The sequence below is a fragment of the Canis aureus genome, chromosome 31 (genome assembly GCF_053574225.1).
Source record: "Canis aureus isolate CA01 chromosome 31, VMU_Caureus_v.1.0, whole genome shotgun sequence".
NCBI lineage: Eukaryota > Metazoa > Chordata > Mammalia > Carnivora > Canidae > Canis > Canis aureus.
The window spans coordinates 31,246,995-31,259,761 of NC_135641.1; the positions used below are offsets into that span (position 1 = coordinate 31,246,995).

The window sequence follows — 12,767 nt, forward strand, 5'->3', positions numbered from 1 at the left end:
CTGTTCTTTATTGTTTGTCATCAAAGTAAATATGAGTGACAGTATTACTATATAGTGATAACTCAAACCGATCTCCTGGGTAAATTATAAAGTTTAAATACATCCTCAAAAATTTAACTTACCTAGCAGCTTGAACTGCACTTAACTGAATTCCTTGGTTATCACTTGAAGCATTCTATAAAAAATTAAAATAATTTTTGATATAGATACAGAGTAATTAGAAATACAAATGAAGACAGGTGAAAAAACTCAACTTACTTGAACAATAGCTTCTAGAGAGGTATTTTGCTGTGAAAAATATTAAAGAGAAAACTAAGTTAAAAAGTCACTTTAAAATTCTCTATTTATGTAAAAATTTTCACTGGTAGTCTTAAGTTATCAAAATAACAATAACTTACCACTCTATAATCACCATCTATATCAGAATCTTCACAAATATCTTCATGCGGTACATTCCTTCTCTTTAAGAGATGCTCATCTCTTTTATTCTTTAAAAAAAAAAAAAAAAAAAAAACTTGAGTTAAAAAAAGCTACATACTTTCATATAAAGGTTAGGCAATCTTGTGCCTACAAACTGAAATAGGAAGTGCCTTTTAAAATTAAAACACAAATGCAGAAAATTAAACCAAATTGTGATTTAAACACTTAAGCAACACTAATTTGAGCCCCAAGCCCCAAGTATTACATTTTTAATGAACCGTGAACTATGTAAAAACAAACTAAAAAACAAAAAAAATTGATTAAAAAAGACAGTGTACAGTTTAAGCCAGAACCAAACATATATTTATTTAAAAGTACTAAACCATTTTATACATCATCTGGGAGCTTCTCTCTATCACCTAAAAACAAAGTCAAAGCAAAAGTTGGGCAGTTCAAAATCAGACAAAAATCAACAATGTCTTACAAAAATCAAAGGCCACTTAAATATCGCTTCAAATGTATGAGACAAATTTAAAGATATATTCCCAACTATAATTTATTTTTTACACACATGAAGTATAACCTATTTTAATACTTGAAGAGTTGATAAAATTTATAAGTAGAATAAGTTCTTTTCAGGACATAACTACACATGTAAATAGAACTATTTAGTATAACTGTATAGATACAACTTTTACTTTATAGAAATCATTAAAAATTACAGAAGAAAAACACCAAACAACTCATTTATCTCTATTTCTGGAGAGTGGCCAAATTGTATCTTGCCAACTTCAACAGTCTAAGTTTAGTTAAAATCTTTCCGTTTTCAAAAGAAAAAGAAATGTTAGGCACTTAGGATTCATACACATTTAGTATCTTCTACATACGCTATAATGTTGTTAGAATTATGCTTGGAGTACCCAATGTTACTCAGACTCACCTTCCTTAATTCAACTACAACTTCATTTCGTTGTCTTCTCATAGTCTACAAGAAATTAAAGAAAAAAATATTTAAAAAAAAACACCTCAATTTCCATCACCCAAGAACACCACTATTAACATTTTAATTTACATCTTGTAATCTTTTCTAGTCATATATGTAAATAAAGTCATATTTTACTCACAATAAAGACACAATTTTCTATATTAGATATAAAATTGTAAAACTATAACATTTATAAAAATATAGATACAAAGAATAAAGATACAAAGAATAAAAGAACCCATAATCTCACCTCCCATGAATCATGACACTTAAAGAAGTAATAATACATGTATAAGATTAGTAAATTCAACTGCTTAAAAAAGAGAAGGGGAGATGTCTTCTTATCCATCCAGTCTTCTTCTCTAAAGGTCAATACTGTTTGATTTACCATGATTCTGACACACTTATCTACGTACTCTATCTTTACCTTATGTTTGTTTACTTAGATTTGAGAGCCCTTCTATGGTGGTACATACAGATTGTTTTCATTATTTCTAATGACCAAATAATTTTTCTATCACATACCGTAACCATTCTCTTATTTTTTAACATGTGTTTTTCTCATTTTAAACTTACCTAACACATGGATACATGCTTACTGTAAAATATTCAAACCTTCAGAAACACTACAAGTTTAAGCTCTAAGTTCTCCTCATTCTTTCTAGTGACTGCATATGCCTGAGCATATTAAGTAGAAATAGCAATGTATAAAGTAATACTCCTATGTCTAAAGATCTCAAACATATCCAAAACCAAACTTAATTTTTAACAAACATACATAACTCTATCTGATCTCACATGATTCATACGGGAGGTGAGACCAGGAGTTCTTTTATTCTTTGTGTCTTTATTTTTAGAAGCCTTATGTTACTGCTTAAAAAATTTATGTCAGGGGCTCTTGGGTGGCTCAGTGGGTTAAGTGTCTGACTCTTGATTTCAGCTCTGGTCATGATCTCAGGATCATGAAATCAAGCCCTGTGTCAGGCTCTGCACTCAGTGGGAAGTCTGTCCCTCTCTCCCCGCTGGTGGTCTCTTAAATAAATAAATAAATAAATAAATAAATAAATAAATAAATAAATAAATAAATAAATAAATAAATTTATTTAAAAATTATGATATGTCCAGTATTATAGATCTATTGATAATTTCAGAGATTTTCGACAAATGGTAACTCTATCCTTCTAGATACACAGACTAAAATCTTTAGAGCCATTCTTGAGTCTTCTTTTTCTCTCACATCACACATTTGATCACAGCAAACCCTCCTACTGGACTGGTTCAACCTTCAAAACTTATCTGAAATCCAACTACTTATCACTACCTTCTCTTCTACTACCTTTGGTCCAACTCACCATTATCTCTCATCTGCATTATTGCAAAAGCCTCTTAACTTGCACCCTCTTTCTGCTCTTGACCTCCTTCTCTCCTAGTTTGTTTTTATCACAATAACCAAAGCAATTCTCAGGGAATCTTAATTTTTGAGTGTCACCGTCTCCTTTGACAATCTGGTGAAATCAATGAACACCTTTCATATAGTGCTTTTTATTTTTAAAAAGATTTTTTTATTTAGAGAGAGAGAGAGAGAGAGAGAGAGATAGCACGAGCAGGGGGAGGAGACTCCATGCTAAGCACAGAGCCCAACACGGGGCTCAATCCCATGACCCCAAGAGCATGGCCTGAGCTGGAATCTAGAGTCAGCTGCTTAACCAAATGAGCCACCCAGGTGACCCATTTAGTGTTTCTAAAAAGAGATAATATGCAAGATTACAAAGAAAACAATTATATTGATATATAGTTGTCAAAAATATATAAATACGAAAAAACAAACTGTAACATATGTGCTTCATTATCACATTAGTGGGATCTAACAGTGGGTCTAACAACTATAATTTCAAAGTAATGATGACCAGAAATGAAATTTCAAGATATTTGACAACAATAATGTTTTATTGGTGGTGACAGAGAGTCACGGGTAACTTTACAAACTACATAAAGTTATTGGCTACATTATTAAATGAAGGAAACACTGTTAGAAGTTAATGAAAATAAAAATGTAATTTTTTCTAAGTCTTTAGGTCCTCCTGAATTCTACCCAGACTCTGAGAGAGGAAGTACTCAGTAAAGAACCTTTTTCAAAAAGTCAGTCAGATCATGTTACTTGCCTGTTCAAAACCATCAAAGGCTCTCCACTTTGGAGTAAAAGTCCAGTCATTAAAATGGCTTAAGTCTACTCAAATCTTCCTATCCCTTCTCCAATTACTAACTTTTTAGATCTCGGCTCATATCATTCTTTTGCTTCACTCTGCTGTATCTGCACTAACTATGCTATTCCTCTAACACACTAGAAATTCTCTCTTCAAGGCCTTCACTAATACACTATACAGCAACTCCTAAGGATAGACTCCAGAGCCAAACTGCTTGGGTTCAACTTTCAACGATACTATTTACTAGCTCTCAATGCCTTAGTTTTGTCATCTATATAATGAGGATAGTAAAAATACCTATTTCATAGGATATTAATAAAGATTAAGTAAGTTAATATATGTAAAGGGCTTAAATAGCTCCTGGCCATAACTGTATATGTATTAGCTATTATTATTATTGCTACTCTAATTCCATGGCTGTAATACTCTTCCCTCATTATCTGCAGTGCTCACTTTCATCTTTGAATCTTTCAAATGTCACCTCCACGGTAAGGTTTTTCCCTTCCTAACCAATCAGCAACACTCCCTCTGGGTACTCTCTATTCCTCTTCTCTGCCTTATTTTTCTCCACACCTCCTATCACATTCTATAGGCTATATAAAACTTTACTAATTGTTACCCTCTCCCCACTGGAATATAAATTCTATATATAAGGAACAACGTAAGGAATAAATATTATTCCTTCTTAAAATGCATTGGATAATCTTATATATGCAGAAATCTTTACCTCAATTTTTAGCCAAACTAATTTATTCAATTTCTGTTTAAGTGGTTTTGATGATCATTTGAGTTTTGCTACAGATATATATCTTAAAAATACTAAATGAATGAAACTGGATTGCTTTCTTAGGCCATATATAAAAATAAACTCAAAATGTGTTAAAAACCTAACTGTGAGACCTGAAACCATAAAACACCTAAAAGAAAACACAGGCTGTAATTTCTTTGATTTTCTATTTTATTTTATTCATTTATGATAGGCACACAGTGAGAGAGAGAGAGAGGCAGAGACATAGGCAGAGGGAGAAGCAGGCTCCATGCACTGGGAGCCCGACATGGGATTCGATCCCGGGTCTCCAGGATCGCACCCTGGGTCAAAGGCAGGCGCCAAACCCCTGCGCCACCCAGGGATCCCTGTAATTTCTTTGATATCTGCTATACCAACATTTTACTAGGTATGTCCCATAGGCATGGGAAACAAAAGCAAAATTAAACTATTGGGACTACAACCAAAATAAAAAGGTTTTGCACAGCAAAGGAAATCATCAACAAAATAAAAAGCCAACTACTGAATGGGAGGAGATAAAATGACATATCTGATAAGGGGTTAATACCCAAAATACATTTAAGAAGTCATCTACAACTCAATACCAAAAAAGAACAAATAATGCAATTAAAAAATGGGCAGGGGACCTGAAGGACATGTTTCCAAAAATATACAGATGACCAACAGACAGGAAAAGATGCTCAACAACAATTAGGGAAATGCAAATTTTTTTATAATAAATTTATTTTTTATTGGTGTTCAATTTGCCGACATACAGAATAACACCCAGTGCTCATTCCGTCAAGTGCCCCCCTCAGTGCCTGTCACCCATTCACCCCCACCCCCTGCCCTCCTCCCCTTCCACCACCCCTAGTTCGTTTCCCAGAGTTAGGAGTCTTTATGTTCTGTCTCCCTTTCTGATAAGGGAAATGCAAATTAAAACCACAATGAGATATCACTTTACACCTGTCAGAATGGCTAAAATTGGAACCACAAGAAATAAGTGTTGGTGAGGATGTGGAAAACAGGGACCCATGTACACTGTTGGTGGGAATGCAAACCAGTGTGGCCACTGTGGAAAACAATATGGAGGGTCATCAAAAACCTAAAAATGGCAGTATCACACACCCAGGAATTCCATTACTGGATATTTACCCTAAAAAAAAAAAAACAAAACAAAACACTAATTCAAAGAGATCCATGAACGCTTGTTTACTGTAGCATTACTTCCTACAGCTAAATTATGAAAAGAGCCCAAAATACCCATCAATAAATGAATGGATAAAGATGTACTCGCGCGCGCGCGCACACACACACACACACACACACACACAGGAATATTATTCAGCCATAAAAAGAATGAAATCTTGCTATTTCCAAAGACATGGATGAAGCTAGAGTATAATGCTAAGTGACGTCAGTCAGAGAATACCATGATTTCACTCATATGTGGAAATTTAAGAAATAAATGAACAAAGAAAGAGACAAAAAATATAGAAAAACTGCTGGCAGCCAGAGAGAGCTGGGTGAGAGATGGGTGAAATAGGTGAAAGGGGTTAAGCATACACTTATGATGAGCACTTATGTTGAATCATTATATTGTACACTTGAAACTAATATAACACTGTATGTTGATTATATTTGAATAAAAAATAAATAAAACCCCAAACCCCTGCAACCTGTTTTCCAAACTGGTTGTATAACTGTCCATTCCAGTAATAGTACATGAGAATTCTAGTCCTTCACATTCTTACCAACATTTGAAAAGGTTTTCTTCATGTAGGCATTTTAATAGATATGTACTGGTTTTTCAATTTCTTAATTATTAATGACACTGAACAACTTTTCATAAGCTTTTATTAATTTATATTTCATTTTAAATAATTTATTTAAAGGAGGCTCCATGCCCAGAGTGGAGCCCAACACAGAGCTTGAACCCACGACCCTGAAATCAAAACCTGAGCCAAGATCAAGAGTTGGACACTCAACCTACTGAGCCACCCAAGTGCTCCTCATGTATTTATTTTCTACCTTACATTTTCTTCCATAAAGTCTTTTTGAATATTTTTCTCTTAAAAAAGACTCTAAAAAATATAAATAAGATAGGCTGCAAAATGAGTAAAACTACTTTGCCAAGTACTACAATAAAAGTTTCAACATTCACTATCTTTTAACAATTATAGCCTTAGGAGGTTAAAAAATATTTTTTTTTTAATAAATAAGGAAATTGAAGACGAAAGAAGTTAAATTATTAGCCAAGACCACACAGCTAGAAATGGGATAGCTGGAATCAGAATTCAGATGGTCTCCTACAAAGCCAATTAACCCCTATGTCATACTGTCTCCCCCAAGTCTTAAAGTGAAATAAGAGTTCAAGTCAATTTTAGAGCCTAAGGTTCATACTACAGAAAAAATACTATTATCAAGACAATGGGCTTTGCACTGTATCACAATAAAAAACACCGAACAACCTTAGTAAACAACAACAAAAATTAGGTCCTATGTCTCATACACAGAAAACAAAATTTGTAAAATGTACTACTTAAAAGATTGTTCAATAAAAGGTAGACTTCTGAGGGACAAATATTTGTAGTCAGAAAATTTTTATTAGTATCTATTTCATCCAAAGAAGCAGAATTAAGTTAAAATGGGCTTTAACTTCTTTTCAATAAAGCAAATGTATAAATAAAATATAAAATAAATATTATATATGCACATTTATACATTTTATTTATACCAAAAGAATTTTTTCCCACTACAGTACATTTTATTTATCAAATTTGGAGTTTCTGATAATTTGGAACTATTAATAAAGGATTTATCAAACCAATTTAACACTGTATATATAATGACATAAACCTCGGGCTATTTCTATCCACAGAAATTTATTTGCAAATTTAAGAGATTTGACAATTTCTTTATTATAGAACAAGAAAGCAAGAAAAGAATTTCCTTCTCTTGAGAAGAAGCTATTACGACCTTCAAGGTAAAGAGAAGATTGAATCAACTAGAAGAAAGACCTCTTATGCACCAGCCTGGCAGCATTTACCCACGTTTTTTATTGCAAAAAAGTATGTTTTAAAAGTGGTATTAGATATTTAGACATTTACCAAGTCACAACTCCAACTCAAAAGACTTTTATTTCTCTGGAGTCCCATGAAAAAGGTATATAGGGCTTGTTTTCCTAAGTCTTTTTGTCATCTTTAAGAGCAGAGTTTTTACATACTACATGCAAACATAATGGTTGTGAATTCACATGACTTACACTGATGCAGTGAGCTGTCAATTAGAATTCCAAAAGGCTGCCAAACTGGCCAAAGACTTATTTATAGGCCAAAGAGCTATCTAAAGGACAAAGGCTGTAAATGGGGGGGATGGGGAGAGAGGCAGAGATAGACTGAGTAGAGTTTATAGGCAGATCGTCTAGTATTATTATACTTCTTTGCTTGTAATAAACAGTTACAAAATCCTAAATTCAGGCAAAAGGGGACAAGAAATTGTCAAAAAATTCAAACAAGTGAATCTTACAGAACACAATATAGTTTTTTAATTTAACAAATAATTACTGAATCCATCACTATCCTAAATTCTAGGGATTAAACACTTTCCTATAATGAGGACAGGGTTCCTTTTCCAATTTATGGCTACTTATTTTCTAACTAGTGGCTACTTAATTTCTAAGTCACTTTTTACCAATGTACAGTTTTTCCTTAAAACTCTAAAAACTACTAATTTATGATGATGTAATAATAATATACTGTATGAAATTTGAATATTTAAAAATTTTTTGAAAAAATATGAGGGTTTAGATCAATAAGGACTCAATCTCACTAGAGAAAATTTCACAAGTTAGTCATACGAAAGATAAGGAATATAATGCTTTGATTTTTATTTCATACAGCTATCTTCATTCTCCAGAATGTTAATACTTGGGTAATAGCACAAAAAAAAACAAAAGAAAATAAAAATTTAAAAGACTAATGAGGCACGAGCATTTTTGGGGGCTTATGGGATATATTCTAAAACTGGATTGTGGCAATGGTAGCATAACTGAAAATTTACTAAAAGTCACTGAATTATACATTTAAAATGGGCTTTATGCAATAAATTATATCTCAAATTGTTTAAAACTAAAGACAATTTTTAAAGAGTTATATATATACACACAAACATATATAACCTTCCTCTCCATGCAATATGGATTACTACTATACTATTACTTAGAGCCTGCTGGGAAGCATTCACTCAATCATTCAAATATTTATTAATCACCTATTTGTTAAGCACTAGAAATAAAAAGCTGGACCAGACATAGCATATCTGTGCCTTTAAGGAAGTAGTATTTATGACAGAGAAATAGAATAAAATAGTAGTAAAGCTTAACATTTAGCAAACATTTGGTGCCAAACACCACTTATAACACATTACTTGATTTTACTCATCTAATAAATGTAATGTTATAATATGCATATACTGCTCTTGACATTAGAAAAACTAAAGTAAAAATGAAATATAAGCTGAATCTTTAATAAATGGAAACTTATCTAAAGATAGGATTCCAGGTAGAAAATGCAGCATATACAAAAAGAGGGAATTATAAAAGATGGTGCATGCAGGATCTGTTGAAGAATGTCAGAAGCCAACAATAGAAAGGTAGGCAAGGAGCCATATCAATAAGATCATAATCGATTATATAAAGCTAATCTACAGAAGAGTTCAGAGAAAAGTTGAATTACTGGTATTTTCAACCCAAACAATCATCACATCTTAAACAAACTTGGCAGGTACAATAGTCGTTCAACCCAATAAACATGGTAAACAAAATGGTAAAAGTGTTTAACTGTGAAAGTCTGCTTTAGGATGCCTGGGTGGCTCAGTCAGTTAACATCTGACTCGATTTCAGCTCGTTATGATTTCAGGGTCATAGAATTAAGGCCCAAATCTAGACTCTGTGCCAGCGGGGAATCTGCTTGAGATTCTCTCTTTCCCTTTGTCCCTCCCCTCACTCGTGCACACATGCTATCTCTCTCAAATAATCTTTTTTTTTTTTTTTAAAGATTTTGTTTATTTATTCATGAGAGACACAGAAAGAGAGGCAGAAACACAGGCAGAGGGAGAAGCAGGCTCTCTGCAGGGAGCCCAATGTGGGACTTGATCCTTGGACCCCGGATCATGCCCTGAGCCAAAGGCAGATGCTCAGCGGCTGAGTAGCCACCCAGCTCTCTCAAATAATCTTAAAAAAAAAAAAAAAAAAAAAAGTCTGTTTTCCCATACCTTTTCTGTTTTTCCCCTCTTTTCATTTCCACTTGATCTCTCCAGTAGTATGCTTATTCGTGCCTTTGCCAAATATCATGTATGCCGGCAAACTGCATGTGATCAGCAAATAAATTCTAATTTTATGTTTATGACAATAAGGAGGAAATTTTGAGTGCTTAATGTTAAATGCTTACTCAAACGGTGATTTCTCAAGATAGTATTTATTAATAGTAGTAGTAAAGTTCTAATTACCACTACTACTGATGGGCAAGCCTTTATAAGCAAAATCAAATTCTTACCTCTAACAAGTAAAAAGATAACTCAAGATTTAGTATAAGAGAAGTTTCAAAGTAAATTCAACAAGGAGGGGCAGCCCGGGTGGCTCAGTGGTTTAGCACCGCCTTCAGCCTGGGGTGTGATGCTGGAGACCTGGGATCCAGTCCCAGGTCAGGCTCCCAGCGTGGAGCCTGCTTCTCCCTCTGCCTGTGTCTCTGCCCCTCCTCTCTGTAGGTCTCTCATGAATAAATAAATAAAATCTTAAAAAAAAAAAAAATTCAACAAGGAGGCCTAATTTAACCTTGGCAAGTTACTGAACAGTTTTGTAAACTAATTCTACCAAAAATAATACTTTTAAATGATCCATATCTAAATTATAAGTACTGAAATAATTAGTACATAAATATAATTTATGTCACAAAAATGTAATTGTTAACAGTTAACTCCAAGGAATAGGATTACAGTAGAGTTTCACTATCAAACATTTGAACGACAGGGAAATGTATTAAATTCAGACTTATACATATTTCTTTGGAAAAGTTAGAAAATAAACATAGTAACAGAAAAAAGTTCAATTTTCAGTTTCTTGTATTTCCCTATCTTATACAAGATATATATACATATGTACACACACGTACCTTTAGTGTCATATCTAAAAAAATCACTGCCCAATTCAATGTCATGAAGTTTCTGTCCTAGGTTTTCTTCATAAGAGTTCTATTTTAGGTTTTCCATTTAGGTCCTTGATCCACTGAGTTAATTTTTAGTATATGGTGTTAAGTAAGGGTCCAATTTCATTCTTTTGCTTGTGGATATCAAATTTTCTTAGCCCCATTTTTTGAAGAGACTGCCCTTTACCAAATGAATGGTCTTGGCACTCCTGTCAAAAATCTTTGACCATATTTGCAAGAGCTTATTTCTGTGTTCCCTATTCTATTCCATAGGTCTATGTTTGCCTTTTGTTAGTATCATACTGTTTTGATCATGTCAAGTCTCAAGTTTTAAATTAGGAAATGTGAGACCTCCAACTTTCTCCTCTTTTTCAGGACTGTTTTGACTATTCAGGGTCTTTTGAGATTCTATATGCACTTCTCCATTAAATCTGTAGATCATTTTGGTAGTACTGACATTTAACAATAGGTCTTCCAACCCAGGAACGTGGGATGTCTATTTATTTGTGTCCTCTTTAATTTTTTAGCAACATTTTGCAGTTTTCAATGTGAAAGTCTTTTACCTCATTAGTTAGGTTTATTCCTAAGTATTTTATTCCTTTCGATGCTATTGTAACTCAAATTCCTTTTCAAAATGTTCCTTGTGAGTGACTGCTGATTTTACATCCTGTAACTTTGCTGAATCATTTATTACTTCTGACATTTTTCTATAAGGATCATTAGGGTTTTTGACATATAAGATCAAACCATCTATAAACAGAATTTTACTTCCTCCTTTCCAACTTGGAGGCCTTTTGTTTCTTTTTCTTGCCTAACTGCTCTGGCTAGGACTTTTAGTACTATGTTGAACAGTACTGGTGAAAGTGGGCATCCTTGTCTTGATCTTATTCTTACAGGAAAAGCTTCCAATGTTTCACCATCCAGTATGCCATCTGGGGGGCTTTTTGTATTTGGTCTTCATTATATAGAGGTAGTTTCCTTCTATTCTTAGTTTGTTGAGTGTTTTTATCATGAAAAGGTATTGAATTCTGTCAACTGCTTTTCCTGCATCAATGGACATCAATGTGTGGTTTTGCCCTTCATTCTGTTAATCTGGTATAGTATACTGCTTTTCATAAATTGAACCATCCCTTACATTCCAGGATTAAATCCCACTTGGCCATGGTATATAATCCTTTTAATATGCTGTTGAATTCAGTTTGCTAGTATTTTGAAAATTTCTGCAACACTATTCATCAAGGGTATTGGTCTGCAATTTTCCTGTAGTGCCCTTTGGCTTTGATACCAGAATGCTAGTTTTTTTGTTGTTGTTGTTGTTTTTGTTTTTTTCAGAATGCTAGTCTTACAGAATAGATGTGAACATATTCCCTTGTCAGTTTTTCTGAGAGAGTTTAAAGGGGATTAGTATTAATTCTTAAATGTTTGGTAGACTTCACCAGTGAAGCCATCCAATCCTGGGCTTTTCGCCATTGGAAGATTTTTGATTACTGATTCAATTGCTTTCCTAGTTATGGATTTTTTTGTTTTAAAGATTTTATTTACTCATTCATGAGAGACACAGAGAGAGAGAGAGAGGCAGAGGCAGAAGTAGGCTCCATGCAGGGAGCCCAATGTGGGAGTTGATCCCGGGACTGGGGGATCACGCCCTGAACTGAAGGCAGATGCTCAACCACTGAGCCACCCAGGTGCCCCCCTTCCCCCAAGCTATAGATTTGTTTAGATTTTGTTTCTTCAGGATTCATTCTTGGTAGGTTGTGTGTTTCTAGGAATTACTCCATTTCACCTAGGTTATCTAGTTTGTTGGTGTTTAAGTCATACATATCCTTTTGTAATATTTTTTTTTTCTACAAAACACATGACAAGTAAAAACATTATCTTACATGAGTAAACACTAAAATACAGGTACACAAATAACAACTCTAAGAGTTCAATTAAGAAATGATCAATGCAAACTGTTGTGAGGGAAAATTTGTATGCCAGACTCTGTCATGAGAATTAAGAACAGAGTAGTATACAAAATAGACAAGGTCCAGGTTGAACTGAGGCCTCCAATTCAACTGAGGTTTCAGCTCAACCTGGAAATATAAGGGAGAAATGGCAAGGTAAAGGGAAGACAAGAAGTGTTTCCAATAGGGACCCCATAAAAACAAAGATAGAAAAGCGAAACTGAGTGTTAAAGGTAAGGTGGA

General features: G+C 33.7%; 1 protein-coding gene across 3 annotated transcripts in view; it reads right to left on the minus strand.

The window, feature by feature from the left end:
• KPNA4 (karyopherin subunit alpha 4) overlaps window positions 1-12,767 on the minus strand; it is a 69,366-nt gene that overhangs the window by 43,149 nt on the left and 13,450 nt on the right. For all 3 annotated transcript variants that reach the window (XM_077880161.1, XM_077880160.1, XM_077880162.1), the window contains 4 exons: window positions 1,361-1,405; window positions 399-488; window positions 259-288; window positions 123-175 (listed from right to left, as the gene is read on the minus strand). In XM_077880161.1, coding sequence (XP_077736287.1) covers window positions 123-175; window positions 259-288; window positions 399-488; window positions 1,361-1,405 — 218 coding nt within the window. The remainder of the gene's footprint in view (window positions 1-122; window positions 176-258; window positions 289-398; window positions 489-1,360; window positions 1,406-12,767) is intronic.